General features: G+C 36.1%; 1 protein-coding gene across 8 annotated transcripts in view; it reads left to right on the forward strand.

Annotated features, from left to right (window-relative positions):
• Positions 1-16,094, forward strand: part of HEATR5A (HEAT repeat containing 5A) — a 67,472-nt gene extending 51,378 nt beyond the window's left edge. For all 8 annotated transcript variants that reach the window (XM_017820460.1, XM_017820463.1, XM_017820465.1 and 5 more), the window contains 11 exons: positions 514-582; positions 988-1,167; positions 3,752-3,986; positions 4,435-4,683; positions 6,305-6,432; positions 7,148-7,295; positions 8,008-8,280; positions 10,697-10,921; positions 12,411-12,562; positions 13,955-14,168; positions 14,446-16,094. In XM_017820460.1, coding sequence (XP_017675949.1) covers positions 514-582; positions 988-1,167; positions 3,752-3,986; positions 4,435-4,683; positions 6,305-6,432; positions 7,148-7,295; positions 8,008-8,280; positions 10,697-10,921; positions 12,411-12,562; positions 13,955-14,168; positions 14,446-14,747 — 2,175 coding nt within the window. In that variant the 3' untranslated portion in view covers positions 14,748-16,094. The remainder of the gene's footprint in view (positions 1-513; positions 583-987; positions 1,168-3,751; positions 3,987-4,434; positions 4,684-6,304; positions 6,433-7,147; positions 7,296-8,007; positions 8,281-10,696; positions 10,922-12,410; positions 12,563-13,954; positions 14,169-14,445) is intronic.
• The last annotated feature ends 610 nt before the right edge of the window (positions 16,095-16,704 follow it).

Here is a 16,704-nt window from a genome sequence, read left to right on the forward strand (position 1 = left end):
GCAGCAAGGGAAATTTTTATTGGACTTTACTGAAATGGCTTTCAACAGTGAGAATAGCTAAAATCTCTGCAACCTGGTAACTATATGTCTGTCTGTTCTTTATTAGGCAAATGGAGTTTGTGCTCTCCCTTTTTTAAACTTTCCAAAGTTGACCCACTTCAGCTGTTTGTTCCCTTAAATCTGTGTTCATTCTAAGTAAGGAAATGTCACTCATTAGGCATCTTGCTACTCATCAAGCCAAGCGTTCAGGAAGGAAAAGGTTTCTGGTTCAGTTTTAGACGGTGCAAAAAATAGAATCAACTTTGAAGACCCCTCTCAGAGACAGCCATGTCTTCAGTGTAAGCAAAACAATAAAAGTATGACTGCAGCTGTTTCTCTGCTCTTTAGCTTCACTGAAACAGTCTGTGAAAAAAGGAAAATTATAAAGGAAAATTATAACAAAGTCTAATTATGAAATGTAAATATTTATTTAATTGTTCACTATGTGTTGAATGTTGTGTAACTTCTCTTTAGGTTGGAGCAGCACTTAGGCCTGCCTTTGCTCCTGAAACTCCTCCTGATGTCACAGCAAAAGCATGTCAGGCAAGTGTTGAAAGTCAGAAGTCTTAGGTAATAGACCCTCTGAAATATTTTTTTTGCTTGATACACAACACAATAAAAAGAAAATAAATCATCTAGCCTCAAATCCTCAATGCACACAAAATAATATTACTTCTATATTGTGACAACTCAAAGATTTTTTGCAGTTTAAAGTCTTTTGAGAAACTTTGTAGCAGTTGATACTTGGTCGTTATTTGTGACTCCCCACTAATGTTTTTGGCTTTCATTACTTAAGTATACTAAACTGTAGTGTCATTTAACATTTATTATTTTCTGAGAGGTATCTTGGTAGAAATTAAATCTGGTTTTCATAATTTTACAGACAAAAAAAAAGTCTCCAGTGGTGTTTTTTTCTTGTTCCTCATTGTTTCTGTTTCACAACACTAGGTATGCAGTGCCTGGATAGCAAGTGGTGTAGTCAGTGATCTTAATGACCTTCGAAGGGTTCACCAGTTGCTTGTGTCCTCTTTGGTCAAAGTGCAGGCTGGAAAAGAAGCACAAAATCAACAATATAATGAAAGCACCTCAACTATGGAGATACTGGCTGTGCTTAAGGCTTGGGCAGAGGTTAGTATAGCAGCTCTGTAATGTTAGTCTTGATATCTGGTAGGTGAGTTGAAACCTTTCAGACAGAATTTTTGAGAAATTTCTTACAAGCTTCATTAAATAGAAAGTGCTGGCCCTTTGCTTTGTTACCTCTAAACAGTACATGAACTTTGTAAACTTGACAAAAGCACTGCTCCTTAAGCCATCGGTATTATACCTTACATTAAGAATAATGTCTCATACTTAAAAATATGAATTTCTTAAGATATTCTGATAGTTCAGTATTCATTTAAAATTGCATGTTATAAATGGTTATGGTGATGGTCCACTGAATGTACCATTTTAAATAGATGTCATTTTTGTCATTATCTATTGGCATTTAATTTCTTAGAAATAGTTCTTGTAAGTTAATATTGTTGGTTCAGTACTGCATTGGTTAACTTAAAAGTCAGCTCACGTGAATGCCTGTTTTAATACATGTAAATGGAAGGTTAAATATTTAAAAGTCAAGAAGGTGAACAATGTACATAATCTCTAAAAGATGTTTAGAAAGGAGTGATAAGGACCTTGGATGCTGAGGCTTGATAACCAGCTAAATAGGAACATGTTATGTAGGTACATGATATTTCTATGTGTAGTCAAGAAGCTGTTTTGGAGGAGAAAGTAGGCAATAGATAGCTTTTATGTGAACATTTGTAGAAAAACACCTCTGGTGTCCATACTTGAGAAAGGATATTGGCAAAATAGGAAAACCATTGGAGAAAATCTAGCTAGTGGGAATAAAAATCTTGGAAATGTGCTTACATTGAGAGATTTAAGTAGATTAGTCTATTTAATCTATTCAGGAAGAGATAAAGTACTGAGATCAACTTAAAATTATTAAATTAAGAAAATGTTTTTAATAGCATGTAACAACCTATCACTGGTCAGAAGCCTGTGAGGCTCAATTGTCATAAGTGAGGATCTGTAGATTGTTCCAGCCTATAATTAACATCACTAGAATTCTTGAAAGTAAAATCCATATAGCTTTCTATAAGCTTTTGTGACCTGTAATTTACAAATATTTCACTTAAGCCCTAGGCAGTTCCTTCTCACTTAGAATCTTACCTATTTCCAAAGCTAACTTGCGATTCATTGAATCTAAATGTCTCCTTTATAGTGGAGAAGAGCGTCCCTCCAGGGGCCTTTTGGAGAGAGTAAAGATGGCTGTTGGTCTGAAACATTCTCAGTTCTCTCTTTTTCATAGCTAGAAAGGCATCTAGGGAAATTAATATTAAATTAACCTATTGATGGTAACACCCAAGAGTTTGCAAAGTATTGTTTTGCCGATTGACGGGAGAGAGAGAAGACTCAGACACCAACAGAGGGAATGGTCTTACTTTACTAGCAAAATTAAGGCAACACAAAAACAAAATAATGCATTTAATATGGCAATAAGCTTAGCACATGCACCATTTTGGCAACAAACAAACTAAGCAAAGTAATGCATCTAATCATTACTGTACAAGCAAAGAGTAGTGATGAAGAAAGACACATCACCAGTTACCCCACTAATAAATTACCGTCATCCAGACCACTTCATTTGCTGGGGAGCCCTGAGTCACAGCGAAGGGTCGGAGAACCACTCCTGGTAACTAGGAAATCCTATATAGTGTGTCCACTCGTGGGTGAGTTCTCCATCTTCACTGTGAAGGGATCCAGCTTTTGCAGGCTGGATATGAATGACTTGCGTATTTTGTCATGCAGAAACACCTGGTGACAGTCTTCTTGACCACCTGAGACCAGGGCTTGTCCAGAGCCCAGGTCTAGTTTGGGCGAGGTTCCGAAAGGTCTCTAAAATATCTAACAAGCAGTCACAAGAGCATACTACAATTTCTTAACCATCCAGTTTAACAGACAAGATTTAGCAAAAGATGTCTCAAATATATGGTTTGACAAAATAATGCTTAGCATAAGCAGTTTAGCTAATCCATGTATAAAGTTCATACTTAGCACAAGCAATCTAACTGATCTGTGTACAAGGTTTGCCCATTTTCCTTTATCAAGTAGGGACAGTACAGGATTCATCTGTAAGTCAATTTTGGCCTGTCTCAGGCCCTGGCACTTCAAGTATGCAGGACTGTACTCTTCATTCTTTACTGCTAACACAGAGTAATAAATAATTTTGAGAAGTCAGTTGCAAGTGCAATATGTCATTTCAGTTAAAAGAAGTTTTAGGAATGGTTTGACTATTGTTTCCGGATCATGATTATAGGTATATTATTTGATAAGTTCTTCAGTGTTGTAGCCATAGCTATAACAGGGTTTGATGGTTGAAACCAGAAGCTGGACAAGTAAAGTATTATTTTTTAAGAGCAGGGAAGTTAACTGCAGGTGTGTTTAGGAATTTTAGTAGTTTTTCCTTTTTTGGAGACACTTGCATTATGATTAGCTGGGGAATTGATTCAGAAGGTTTAGAAAATAAGTGCTTGTTCACCTCTGCCTGCTGGACTTAAAGCAGGAATAGATTCTAGGAAACCTCATGTCCATTCAGCGGGCAGTGGTGTTAGTGATCACAGTAGTTTTTTCCAAATGTCAACGCTTGTCAATATCTATATATCAACAGGTTTACATAGTTGCAGTTCAAAAGCAGAAAAATCAAACTGATGCACACAATCACTGTTTAAAAATTGCAAACTCTGCAGAAGAAAGCTACAGAGATGTAACATTTTCAGCCAGTGGACTTCTGGACTTGGTACAGGCAGATCTTGGAACGCTAAGCAAGCTCTGGCTTGCTGCACTTCAGGATTTTGCTCTCTTAACTTTGCCTTCAGAATATGCATCACAACTACCTGCTGAAGGTAAAAAAGCAAATCAGTTGTATTTTCATAAGCCACTTGTCAGTATACTGACTTGTAAGTAAGATTAAATTTTACTTAAGCATGCTTATGTGCTATCTAAAGATCAGGAGTGCTTTTGAGAACATAGATTTCACTGATGTGAAAAGTAGTTTTTGGTATTCTTGTTTGTTGGGTTATTTTATGGTGGAAAAAAGAAGTAGGTGATTTATTGGATTTTTTCCAAATAAATATAAATTAGGTTCCCTCATTAGCCTGAATTTTAATATTGAACATTAAAAGAAAAAGTTATACATAAAATACATGATAAACATAATTTAAATTTTTTTCCGTAGTTTCACAATACATTATAAACACAATTTCAATAAAAAAAAGAATCCTCTTTTAAGAATGAGAAAATATGATAGTTGAAAATAAATTACATCCTTAAAACTAACTTCTTTTCTTGTAGGTGGTACATTTTATACAGCAGAGACAATTGAAAATGCCAGACCTCATTACTACAACTCCTGGGCACTGATACTTTATGCTACAGCATTATGGCTGACTAGCACGGGTTTCGTTGTCGTGGATCCAGATGAAGGAGTTACAAATCTCTCTCGACCTGTCACCCCAACTACCATGTGTCAAGATTCTTCTACCAGACCCTTGGTGAAGTCACCTGAGGATGTGAATACTGACAGATTTCATCTTATCTTGGGTTAGTGAGTGTCTATGTGCTGTATCTCAAAATGTAATTCTTACTAGATAAAACTGCTAGCAAATATTTTCACATTATACTGCATCGTTGAATATCCTGTCTCTTGGAAAAATATACAATCAGAAGAATTTTAAGTCCTAGTGAGAAAATTGTTAAGTGTTTTCCAAATGTGGTACAAAACCCACTCATTGTTAGCCAAACAAGCCCTAAACAAGTGTTTATTGCTCTGCCCATAAACATGCAAGTTCAAGGGTGAATTTTACCGTGGTTGTACCACTGTAATTACAGAGTGTATGGATTAACATTACTGAAGTACAGTTTTACATCACAGAAGAGGATGTAGATTGGAAGGGATTTGTAGAGGTCATCTTGCCGACCTTCTGCTCAAGCTGTTCACCTAAAGCCAGTTGCTCAGGACTGTGTCCAGACAGCTTTTGTATATCTTTGTGGATAGAGATTCGATCTCTCTGTGTAACCTGTGCCAGTGCTTAGTCACCAAAACAGTAAAAAAGTGTTTCCTTACATTCACATAAAGCTCTCTTAAGACTCTGCTACTGCAGAAGCTAATCAGGTAGTTGAATTCAGTCCCAGTTCTCCAAATTTATACAATTAGACATTTGTGATTATATTTTTTTCTTTGATCTCTCTTTTGTATCCTTCTTTTGTAATCCCTTTTCAGAATGGGTTTGTGTGACCCAGTTGCATATGTCTTCTTTTGAATCCCAGTTTTTCTACAGAGAGCCAGATTCCTTTGGAACTCCATTGCTCCCTCAGTTAAAAGTGGGACCTCTGATACAAAAGCTGCCCGTTTCCCCTGCTTCCTCTACTACTTAGTGCTTCAAATTTCACCTACTTTAACATGAACATCTGGCTTGTTTATTCTACTTTTGACCATATTCCAGTTGTTCATTTTCACTCCTACAGAGAAACTGAAAGAACTTTAAAACTCGGGCATTTTCTGTTGCACAGCTGTTCTTCAGTGTATGTTGATCCATTCCCCAAGTCATCACACATTTTGGAATTACAGCTGTACAACTGGGATGAGAATATGGATTGCAGTTTATATGAAGCTTGTCTCCAAAGTCTTGAGGAGTCCTGAAAGCTGAGGAAAAAAATAGTTTTATCTTCTCTAGGATTTGCAAGCTTAGGGTTCATGTAATTTACTTAGTGCTAGTGATCTAGTTGTGGTAGTTGCATTTTTGTAAAATGGGAAGATAAAGCCTCAGCCTTTGAGTTTATGCACTATTATTACTTTTGCCATTATTTCTTTCTATTACATAAATCAGAGCGATGAGGCAAATATTCTGCTATATTCTCATTATTAATTATGTTGTCTGTTCATTGGACCTATAGTTTAGTGTTTTTCTCAGATATTGCTGGGGTTTTATTTCTTTATGTTAGTAACCAGTTATAGTTGTATCTTATATTGTTTAGAAGCTGAAATTCTTTGTTTTGATGGAAATAGAGTTCTTGCCCCAAGATATTAGCAATAGGAGATGAATTCACAATATAAAATGCTATTTCTATGGCTGCTCAACCTACTGTAAGGTTACTTAGTAATGGACAAAATTATTCCTTAAAATTTTGAGCACATATGGGTTGTTTCTTCTGATGCTTACAGGAATTAGTGTGGAATTCCTCTGCTCTCCTCGATCGGATGCAGCAATGGAGAATATTATTGCCTGCTTGCATGCCCTACAGACACTCTTTGATGTTCCATGGCCAAGGTCTAAAATAGGTGGTGATCAGGTAATGAATTAATGATCTAATGTCCCCCAGAATTAAGGCATAATTTTAGTTTAAACAGTATCTCTACACTCTATTGTATTCCAGGAATCTTGAACATATAAGTAGTAGGTAAATTATATACTTTACCAAAATCCAAAGCTGTAGAGGGAGGAGAGAAAAAGAGCACATCATGGAACCTGTAAGAAGACAGGTGAGAGGCAGGGAACTTGAGGACATTTTGTCAGGGAGGGGTAATTACATGAGTAGGATGAGAACCGGGTAAAGACAGAATTCCGGGAAAGAGAGCTCTCAAGGCACAGTTGAATTAATTCTGTTGTAAAAATCAAAGACATGCCCAAATTCTGCTGATTGTTGATGGTCTCTCCAAGGAAATGCATTTACTGTAGGAGGGATACAATATAGTATCCCCCCCTTCAAGAGTGAAGATGACATAAGATAAAGATTACTTAAGGGGGGGTGGGTTTAGTAATTTTAAGTGCCCTGTCTCTGAAATGGCTATGTTTACTATTTTGTTGGGAGAAATGATCAGAACTGCTGCTACCAGGAGCTACGAGCTGGATGTTGAAGAAAATGACAACTGCTATGATTGTACAAATTACATTGTGTTCCTTAGGGAGATTAATCAGAATAATACTGTTGGCTTTAACAAGTATTAACAAGTTCCTAAAACTCCTGCATTAAAATTAAGATATATTAAATGTTTTTCTTACTGTAGGAGTTAGGTGTGGAGCTGCTGAATGTTTTGCATCGACTGATACTGACCAGAGAATCACCTGATATTCAGCTTGCTGCCCTTGAAGTGGTTCGCTTGATTCTTTTTGCAGCTCAGGAACATGTGAAGGAAAAGCGGAGAAGTGCAGAAGGTACAGTAATGTGTGAGATGTTTAAATACCTATTATCAGGATTAAAGCAATTCTTTCTTGGAAAACTGGATTCCAAGATGCATCTTAATTGAAGTGTTTCACAGTGGGTTACTAATTCTGATTTATTTAAGTCAGTCCCGGTGCCTGACATAAGAAATTGGAGTGGTATGATAGATAGCAGGTGGTTTGGGTGTTGAACAGAGGAAGTGAGGTGGAAAACTGGAGAAAGTGTAGTTGGGATAGTCTTGTGTGGTGTCAGGGAGGGAGGAGTTTTAATGAAAAGCTGCAATCAGTTGGAGGGAGGAGTTCTAATGAAAAGCTGCAATCAGTTGCAACAGAGCAATGGAGAGACTCCACACAGCTGTTAAAAGCTAGACTCCAAAGTTACTCTGATTGTAACTTCCTAATGTTCACTTTCTAAAAGGAAAAGACTGGGAGAAGAAGAAAAGCACTTGTATCAGGTGACTTCATATTGGTTTGGTGCCTCGGGATGTTGTATATCTATTGCACACCCTTTTGCCTTTTGACAATCACTGCGTAGTCTACTTATTCAGAAGGATGTATGATTGCCAGTAGAACTTTGAATACATACTCATGTACATATATATACATCAAGATTATGATTTGGTGATGAAACAGTCTTAAGAAGTAAACTTTCTGGAAACAAGGCACAGCCTGCAGACTTCTGCCATATTTCTTCTTCTTGTTTTAGTTGATGATGGTGCTGCAGAAAAGGAAACGTTGCCAGAATTTGGAGAAGGCAAAGACACAGGAGGACTGGTGCCTGGGAAATCATTAGTCTTTGCAACACTGGAGTTGTGTGTTTGTATTCTTGTCAGACAGCTTCCCCAGCTCAACCCTAAATTAACTTGTAGCCCTGCAGTTCAACCTGGAAAACATCTGTTACTCTCAGAAGATGGAAGTAGACTGGTAGCAGCAGCATTAGTTATTCTCTCTGATGTTCCTGCAATCTGTTCTCCTGAAGGTATGCTGTTTCACCACAAGGAAAGATTAATGAAAGAGTAGTGGGGTCTTCTCTCCCTTTGTTATTACCTAATTTTCTTAGCTGGATAAATCTGGCAGCAAGTTTTATTGATTTGCTTGTGACAATTTCCTTTTCTAATTATTTTTTGACTGTCAGATTACAAAACTGAAGCAATTAAATGAGTAGTTTTTCTCTTCCTCCCACATGTAGCAGTGCAATTAATAGATTCGTTTTGTACAGGGAAGTATACAACAGCTACGTGATTATATTCTACTTGAATTGTCTATTCTGGAATTTATAATGGAGACATAAATTAAATTTGAAAGGGAAATGTGTCATGTTACCTTTCACTAAAAGCCATCATTGGAACATTAAGAAACCACTGTAAGGAGTTACGGTTGAATTCTCAGATTAGTTGACTTTCACCCAGTGAAAGTGGAGTGATTCATTTTGAATTCACTCCAAACTTTAAGATGGTTCCCCACCACCAACCTCCAATATCATATTCGTACATATGATCTTCCAGTGCTGTTACAGCCACACATATAAACCATTTCTACCCTACTCTTCTATTCCCACCTCAGGTATCTGTGTACACCTTATGCAAATCTTTGGTATTTACCAGCTCTGAAAATGTCTTCTTTTCTCTTAATTTTGTTCTCTGCTAAAAGATTCTTCTTTGGGGAATATCATTCTCCAAATGGCACTCTTGCTATCATTGTAAGGTGATGATATGCTTTCTTTTTTCCCTCTGCAGCCCATTATTTATTAGTTCAAAGCAAATGCAAATAAACATAGCATCACTTAAAACTGAGGACAACTATCTTGTGTGAAAAATAATCTGTGATTTTTTTCGGTGGCTGTTGTTCTTTTTTGTCTTTAGGCATTCATGTCATTCCACAAACTAACAGCTTGCAGTATCAAACCATATGAGATGTTTACACTAAAGGACTTAAGCATTTTGTTCTGGTGACTGAAAAGAGGAGCTTAAGCTTGCTTATACAGTCACTTGAATAAGGAAGCGACTCCAAAAGTCAGCTCATATAATCAAATAGAAGAGAATTCCTATGTGGAATTGCATCATTTTTTCCCCTTTAATAGGTAATTGAAGTTATAGTCCTGTGACTACCATGTCTCTTACTTCAGGCTGTCATGATAGGTATGCATAATAAAATATGCAAGTAAATGATGCTCATGAACAACATTTCCTACTGAATTCCAACAGTCAATTTTGAAAGACTTGGTTGTTTAAAAATAGAAGGTAGATGTCCTCAGCTTCAGAAAATACTTGTGCATATGTCAGAGACCTTGATTATTCAACAGGTCTCTCATGAACATCAGTATATTAAAATCTTAAAAGCATAAGCATTTTGCTGATTAGGGAAGGAGATAAATATATTATGCCATATGCTTAACTTTGTGCTTTGCTGGGTCAGAACCTGAGATAGGAGTAACACATAAGTATGCAGGTTGCTAGGTTGTCTCCAATATGGGCAGAATTCTATATTACTATTAGGTTCCAAGATGTAAAAATAAGTTAAACTGCTATGCCAGGTTTCTTCTGTGTTTTATTTTTAATATTTGTTAATGGTCCGTCATTCTGACAGGTCAATTATCAGATTGTTAGAGATGAAGGTCTCTTCAGTAGCCTATGGGACAATCTGCTTCTCTCTCTAGATCTCCTCTTTTCCAAAATATTTTAGAGGTTTTTATCGTAATTCTAGGATTTTTTTTTACACATATTTATTTACACATATCCTCTTTTAATTACTCTTACTAAATTCTCGACTTTACTGATTTTCTGGAGCAGTGACATCCTTAGCTAACCATGCATCATGTGGGAGAAGTATTTCCTTTTACCAGTTTTGAAATTACCCTCTGTTAATTTCCTTCACTTTATTGTCTTCACTGCAAAATAGACTTGGATGCTTATATTTTGTTTTCTGCTATTCTTTGTATATCCTATTATATACAAAGAATATACTACTATACATACTACTGCATATACTAGTATGTACCATATATGCTACTATACTTCATATACTTCCATACCTTCTCTTCTATGAGAACAACCTCCTCAGTGGTTCTGATCTTTCTGTTCTTGCTTTTCTCTGAACAGGACATAATTCCATGCTTCATATAATAAAATCATCCATAAAAGATCTACAGTGCTAATTTAAAAGGGGGAAAGGTTTGACTTCACTTAAGCAGTCTGACTCCCTGTTTGCTGTAGCAGGTCACACATTATTTCAAATATTTTCTTCAAATTGCTGGTTCCTCCATTAATACAGGTGCTTAAAAATTATAAATAATAAGTAAAAAAGAGAATTCAAGAAAACTGCCTCAAGTTTTTTTAATGTAAAAAAGTACCTGCATTGTTTTAACTCCTGTGAAATTAATTTGCATTGTTTTACAGGAAGCGTTTCAGTTCTTCCTACTATTTTGTACCTAATTATTGGAGTACTTAAAGAAACTGCTGTGAAATCACGAGATGGCCAGTTACCTCTGGTGGTTGCTGCATCTCTACAAGCTCTTAAAGGACTCTTGTCTTCTCCAATGTCTCGAGCAGAGAAGAGTAGGACTGCTTGGACTGATCTTCTGCGTAGTGCTTTGGTCTCAGTACTTGACTGTTGGGATCAAGGTAAGCACAAATATCGGGTTTGTGTATTTAAAAACAAAAGAAAAACTGTCTGAAAGGTTATTTGGTTTTATTTAGATTCAATTTATGCACATGTTAAAAAAAAATAGTATGTTAGTCACAGAAGAATGTGCGAAGAAATACCAAGTACTGTTGAAACTATAGTGCAATCTTGTCCCTACAGTTCATATGAGAAGTCATCATCTATAAAGTACAAATGAGGGTGTCATGGTTTAAGCCCAGCTGGAAATTAAGCACCAGCAGCTGCTCGCTCAACCCTCCCTCTGCCCACCCTGTCCCCACCCTGGAGGAACGGGGAGGAGAATCAAAGTAAAACTTGCATGTTGAGATAAACAGTTTAATAATTGAAAATAAAGTAAAATACAGCAATAATGGTAAACTACAATAATAATCCTAATAAAAAGGGAAAAACAAGGGATGCACAAGGCAGTTGCTCACCACCTGCTGACTAATGCCCGACCCCCCTTTCTGAACCCAGATCAGCACCTCTTCCCGGTAACTCCCCCTAGTTTATACACTGGGCTTGACGTTCAATAGTGCAGAATAGTCCTTTGGTCAGTTCAAGCCACCTGTCCCAGTTGTGCTCCCTCACAGTTTCTTCCTGTACCCCCTCACAGGCACAGCATGAGACAAGAAAAAAAGTCCTTGACTTAGGATAAACATGACTTAGCAAAAACCCAAAACATCGGTGTGTTATCAACACCATTTTCATTCCTAATCCAAAACACAGCACTGTAACAGCTACTGAGAAGAAATTAACTCTATCCTAGCTGAAACCAGGACAGTGGGTTTGCAGGCCTACTCCTGTGTTAGGTAGTGCCACAATGTAGTTACATGGTACAATGGCCTGAACAGAAGTTGTGGCCTCAGCATACGGTTGAGCATAAAAGACAGCTGTCCTGCTTGCAGCTTCTCAACAGAGAGTTAATGCCTGTAGTAAAACAAAGGGTATTTAAAGCAGTAGTGCAAGAAAAACTTTTTTTGTCTTAAAGTAAATTTACTGTGTGCTGCTGCTTCAACTTCCTGAATTTGTAGTATTTTTATCATTCCTTATGTTTACTCTCTAAGGTGTAATTTGTCATTGGAACTTTTCTTTACAGAGATGGTTTTTTAAGTTATAGAAAAAGAATATATGTTAATGCAAATTTTATATACTCTCAAAAAAGATTGTAATCTTAATATGTCCTACCAGCTCTTCAAAGATATTTATTTTACTTTATATAAAGAAACATTGGAATAGGAGCATGCTGTTATTTCTAAATATGCATATAAGCACCCCTGAATTCCCATTTTGGCCTTGGCTTTTATTACAGGAAAAGTCCATATCACTGCATCACAGTACATTGTGTATTTGAAAAAAGAGGTTCTTAAAGAAATGTAGACATTGGTATTTCTGTTCCACCTCTATGTAACACTTTAACTCATAAGATTACTTTTTAATGCAAATCTAACCTTCTTACTTTATTGATAGATAAAGAACTCCAAGAACTCGATGAAGTTAGCCTGCTTACTGCTATTACAGTATTTGTTATGTCTACCAGCCCAGAAGTTACTACTGTAGAGTGCCTTCAGAAGCGTTGTATTGAGAAGTTTAAAATAACACTTGATTCAAAAGATCCTCTTGTAAGTACTGGTGAAGTTATAGAATACCAGAACTGTATTTAATGACTTTTAGTTGTGTCACTAGTCCTGGGTATTGATTGAAGTTAATTCTCTCCTGACTATATCTGTTCTATTTTAAATTACAGTTTGAACAAGTGATCAAAAACATGTCCAGCCATGCATTTAATCATTTTTTATTCTGTATGCAATTCTGTATTCCTATGATTCTTTTTGGGTTTTGTTGCATTGGATGCAGCACTTTATACATTGATAAGTACAAAATACAGTTGTGTAGTGTTTCAGGCACCTGTTTAATTTTATTTGTTCATTTTATCTTCAACACACAGATACTATCTTTTGCACAGGAAATCACTCAGGTGTGAGTCTTTGGGAGCTGTAGCAAGTGCCACTACATAACTGTTACTGTCCCATAAGCATCAGCTCTTGGCCACTGCTGGATGCAGCCTACTGAACTAGATTAATGCTTTGTTCCAACCTAGTATAAATATTTTCATGTAGTGGCTTTAGACTGTAGTGCCACCGTTCATATATTACTATTCTTCACCTAAAAAACCCAATGTATCACGGAAAAAAGTATTTATACAAATGGCTTTTTTAGGTGTTGGGACTTCTTCACTCTCAAAGTTCAGCTCTGAAAATAACATGCATTAGATTTCATCTTTGTGAGAATTCATTGTAAACTGTTTTTCTTGCATCTTCTCTGTATATATTTGTATCGTAATAAAAAATTAAATAAAGTTACCTTTACTTGAGAAATAGCTGTAAGACAGTACTTTTTTATAGATCAATACATTTCTAATATTGTAAATGTCAGTTTCCACTGTTAGGAAACTGGGGATGCCAAATATGACTGCAAGGAAATGTCAGTATGCATTTTCAAATTTTATCCAAGTATTTAAGCATCTGAACCCTTCAGAAATTGTGTAGGAACTTGGTGGTTGCAGTCCTGTTGACTTCCAATGAATGCAAGCTATTGGACAATCTGAGGCATTTTAAAATTGTGTCTACAGTTTGACAGGGATATTGCTTACATTTTAAGCACCTCTTTTCAGTCAGCTGTATTTTTGCAAAAAGGAGAGTATTTTCAAAACAGTACTTATCCTCATACAAAAAAAGTATTTTTTCCATAACTCAAAAATGTCAGAATATGTAAGACTTGGTGGAAAGAAAAAGGAAGTATGATCTAGTTTCTATTATTATTTTGATTACAAGTTATAATGCTCTTATAAAGTATTATACAGTAGCAGCCTGAAACCTGATGGATTTTTGAGCTGTGAGGCACATTTTTCCCCCTCCCTAAAATTTTATCTGACAAGCTGTTAGATTTAAAATACTCAGAGATGTATTTTTAAGTACAATGCTTTGTAACTGCAAATTTCATTTTCCCTTTAGGTACAGTACAAGTGCTACCAGCTGCTGCACTCCGTCTTTCAGCATCCAAACAAAACCGTGTCATATCCTTATATTCATTCTTTAGCACCATCCATTGTGGGAAAACTGCAGGAAACAGAAAAAGCAAAACCTGAAAATGCTGCTGAACTTCAAGTCATTCAGGAGGGAATAAAGGTGGTTACAGCTCTGACAGCTACTGCTGAGGAAGAGCACCGTAAGTTATTTCCATTACTAGTGCCCAAAGCATTAAATATGCTCAAAGTTACCATAAGTAACAAACTAAACCAAAACGACCACTAGGAATCCAATCCTGAACACTAATTGCTAACAAAATTGCTCACAGTAAATGTTGGTTCTTTTTACCCTACAGTTCAGCTAACATTTGCAGCTTTATAGTTTGAGTTAAATGTTAACCTAGAGAAATACTTCTAGTTTTAATTTGAAACTATTTTTAAAAAGTGTATGCTGAAGTTGTGTTTTCAATGTTGTAGGTGCTCATTTGGTGGCCTGCTTTCTTCCCATCCTTATTTCCTTTCTTTTGGATGAAAATGCCCTGGTTTCTGCTACAAATTCAGCAAAAAGTCTACATGAGTTTGCTTTGCAAAATCTGATGCAGATTGGTCCACAGTACTCATCAGTTTTTAAAAAACTAATGGCCTCCTCTCCAACTATGAAAGCCAGGCTTGAGTCAGCTGTGAAAGGCAATCAAGAAAGCATCAAAGTGAAGACTGCTAAACATGCAAAGAATCCTGGGAAAAGTTCAAGCATTCAGCTAAAGACCAATTTTCTTTAAAGCTTTATATTGTCTTCTTACACATTTTGATATCAGCAGCAAAAAACGTCCCTTTTAATTTCTAATCAAAGTAGAATCGTTATGAGTTGATCTTAAGTATTTGAGTTTGTGCTGAAGTATTTCAGAAAGTTTTTAAGAGAAATGAAATCTCTAGGTAGCTTTCTGTTAGTCTAAGACTTCTTAAACATCTCTAAATACTGTGAATAAATCAGAGGTCATCAAATCTGTATTTTTTATTATTTTGGACTAAAATACCAGAAATGCACATGTCTATATTAAAAAAAGTATAGCGAACTTTACCATAGGTATATTTAGGAGAAGCCCACACTTAGCCATTAAGTAAAATTAATTTTATTTCAAAGCAATATTTGTCAAAAAGAAGTTACCTTAAGTGGTTTTTGGATTTAACTGGGGCATAAATTTACTTACAGATTGTAATCTATGCAAATGACTAATTTAACAGACTGCATCATTAATTAAACAGGTTAAGTATCCTTTTAAGCCTTACAATAGTTTATTGCTGATCTCAGAAAATTCAACTCAGTACAGGTAGTATGAAGAGCTTTAATCCTAATGTCTTGAGCTGTACAAGATGTAACAGTGAAACACAGCTCTATGATGCTTCTTCATGAAGGACTCTGTAGTGCTTTCCAGAGTGGGACTATGTAAGGATTGGCAGGCTTGGTGCCTTGCTTCTCAACATGGTCTCACTTTTCAGGATGTGTACTTGTGTTAAGTTTCTATTAGGTGAGCCAGGCAGTTGGAGCTTACATATCCTGTCCAGGGTAGGACAGCAATTTTAACATACTGTGCCTCAATTCAGACCTCTGCTCTATCTGGATGTATGTTTCCTGATCTGTAAATGATCGGTTATATATACATGGAACTCACAGAAATTTACGTATCTCTGCAATGAGAGATGGACATATTTGAAGTCACTTTGTCCTGTGTCTATAAATAAAGTGCAACAAACTGATAGTAAGGAGTATATAATTAACATTTTTATCAAGGAACATATTTTAATATAGAAAGATAACTATCAAAATTGCAAAGGCTATAGAGTATTTTGACTTCCTTCTTAATACCAGTATTAACTAAACCAAACACTATCTATCAAACTGAGGATACTATTTCCTTCTTGAATCTAATTGCTTTAAAAGAAAGAAGAAAAAATTATTTACGGAACTGAGAAACACACTGTGACTCAGGAAGAGTGTGATGTACTGTATTTTATTAGAAGTTTTGTATATAAATATAATTGTAAATTGTACAGAATTAACCATTTGACCAAAGTTCTAACAATTACTTTTTCTAATTTACATAAATAAAGCTAATTTTCTTCCCTTAGTATTTGTCTTAGTCATTTTATCCAGTAGTAGAGGAACTCTAAGGACTTGTGTATCAGAAAGAAAATCATTGTATGGTGCCTCAAGGAAACTAATAATAAAAGTTTGGGCCAGATTCATCAAGGTCTGTGACTTGATATTGCAGGTCTTCCTCTGTTCTGTGTAGCACACTGGGTAAATAAGAAGCACCAGGAAGACCGTCTATGTGTAAATTCCTCTTCTGTGCCAAATGCTGAAATGTGTGAACTATGGGAAGACGGTTGAGATGCTTTCCATCTTTCCCTGGCAAGGGGGGAAATCCTTAGAAAATTAACACTCTTTGCTGAGTCATCAAATAAAAGAACATACAGCAAGGTAGGCTATTTGTCTACTTCTCTACACTGTGGTATCAAAAACAACAGGAAGAGTCACTCCATTTGTCTTGAAAGTAGCATTCCTTGGCCAGCCCTGATCCTGTGGGCTTTCTTAGATACTGCTTTTTGCACATAAGAACCTCTGATCCTTAAAAATATCTAATAAACTGTACTTCCATGCAGCCAAGTGTTAAATAAAGTGGGCAGTCAGATTTGTCCATAGCACTCTAATTTGAGCAACACTGGAGCTGTTGCTGT

The sequence above is a fragment of the Lepidothrix coronata genome, unplaced genomic scaffold, assembly GCF_001604755.1.
Source record: "Lepidothrix coronata isolate B3197 unplaced genomic scaffold, Lepidothrix_coronata-1.0 Scaffold83, whole genome shotgun sequence".
Taxonomy (NCBI): Eukaryota; Metazoa; Chordata; class Aves; order Passeriformes; family Pipridae; genus Lepidothrix; species Lepidothrix coronata.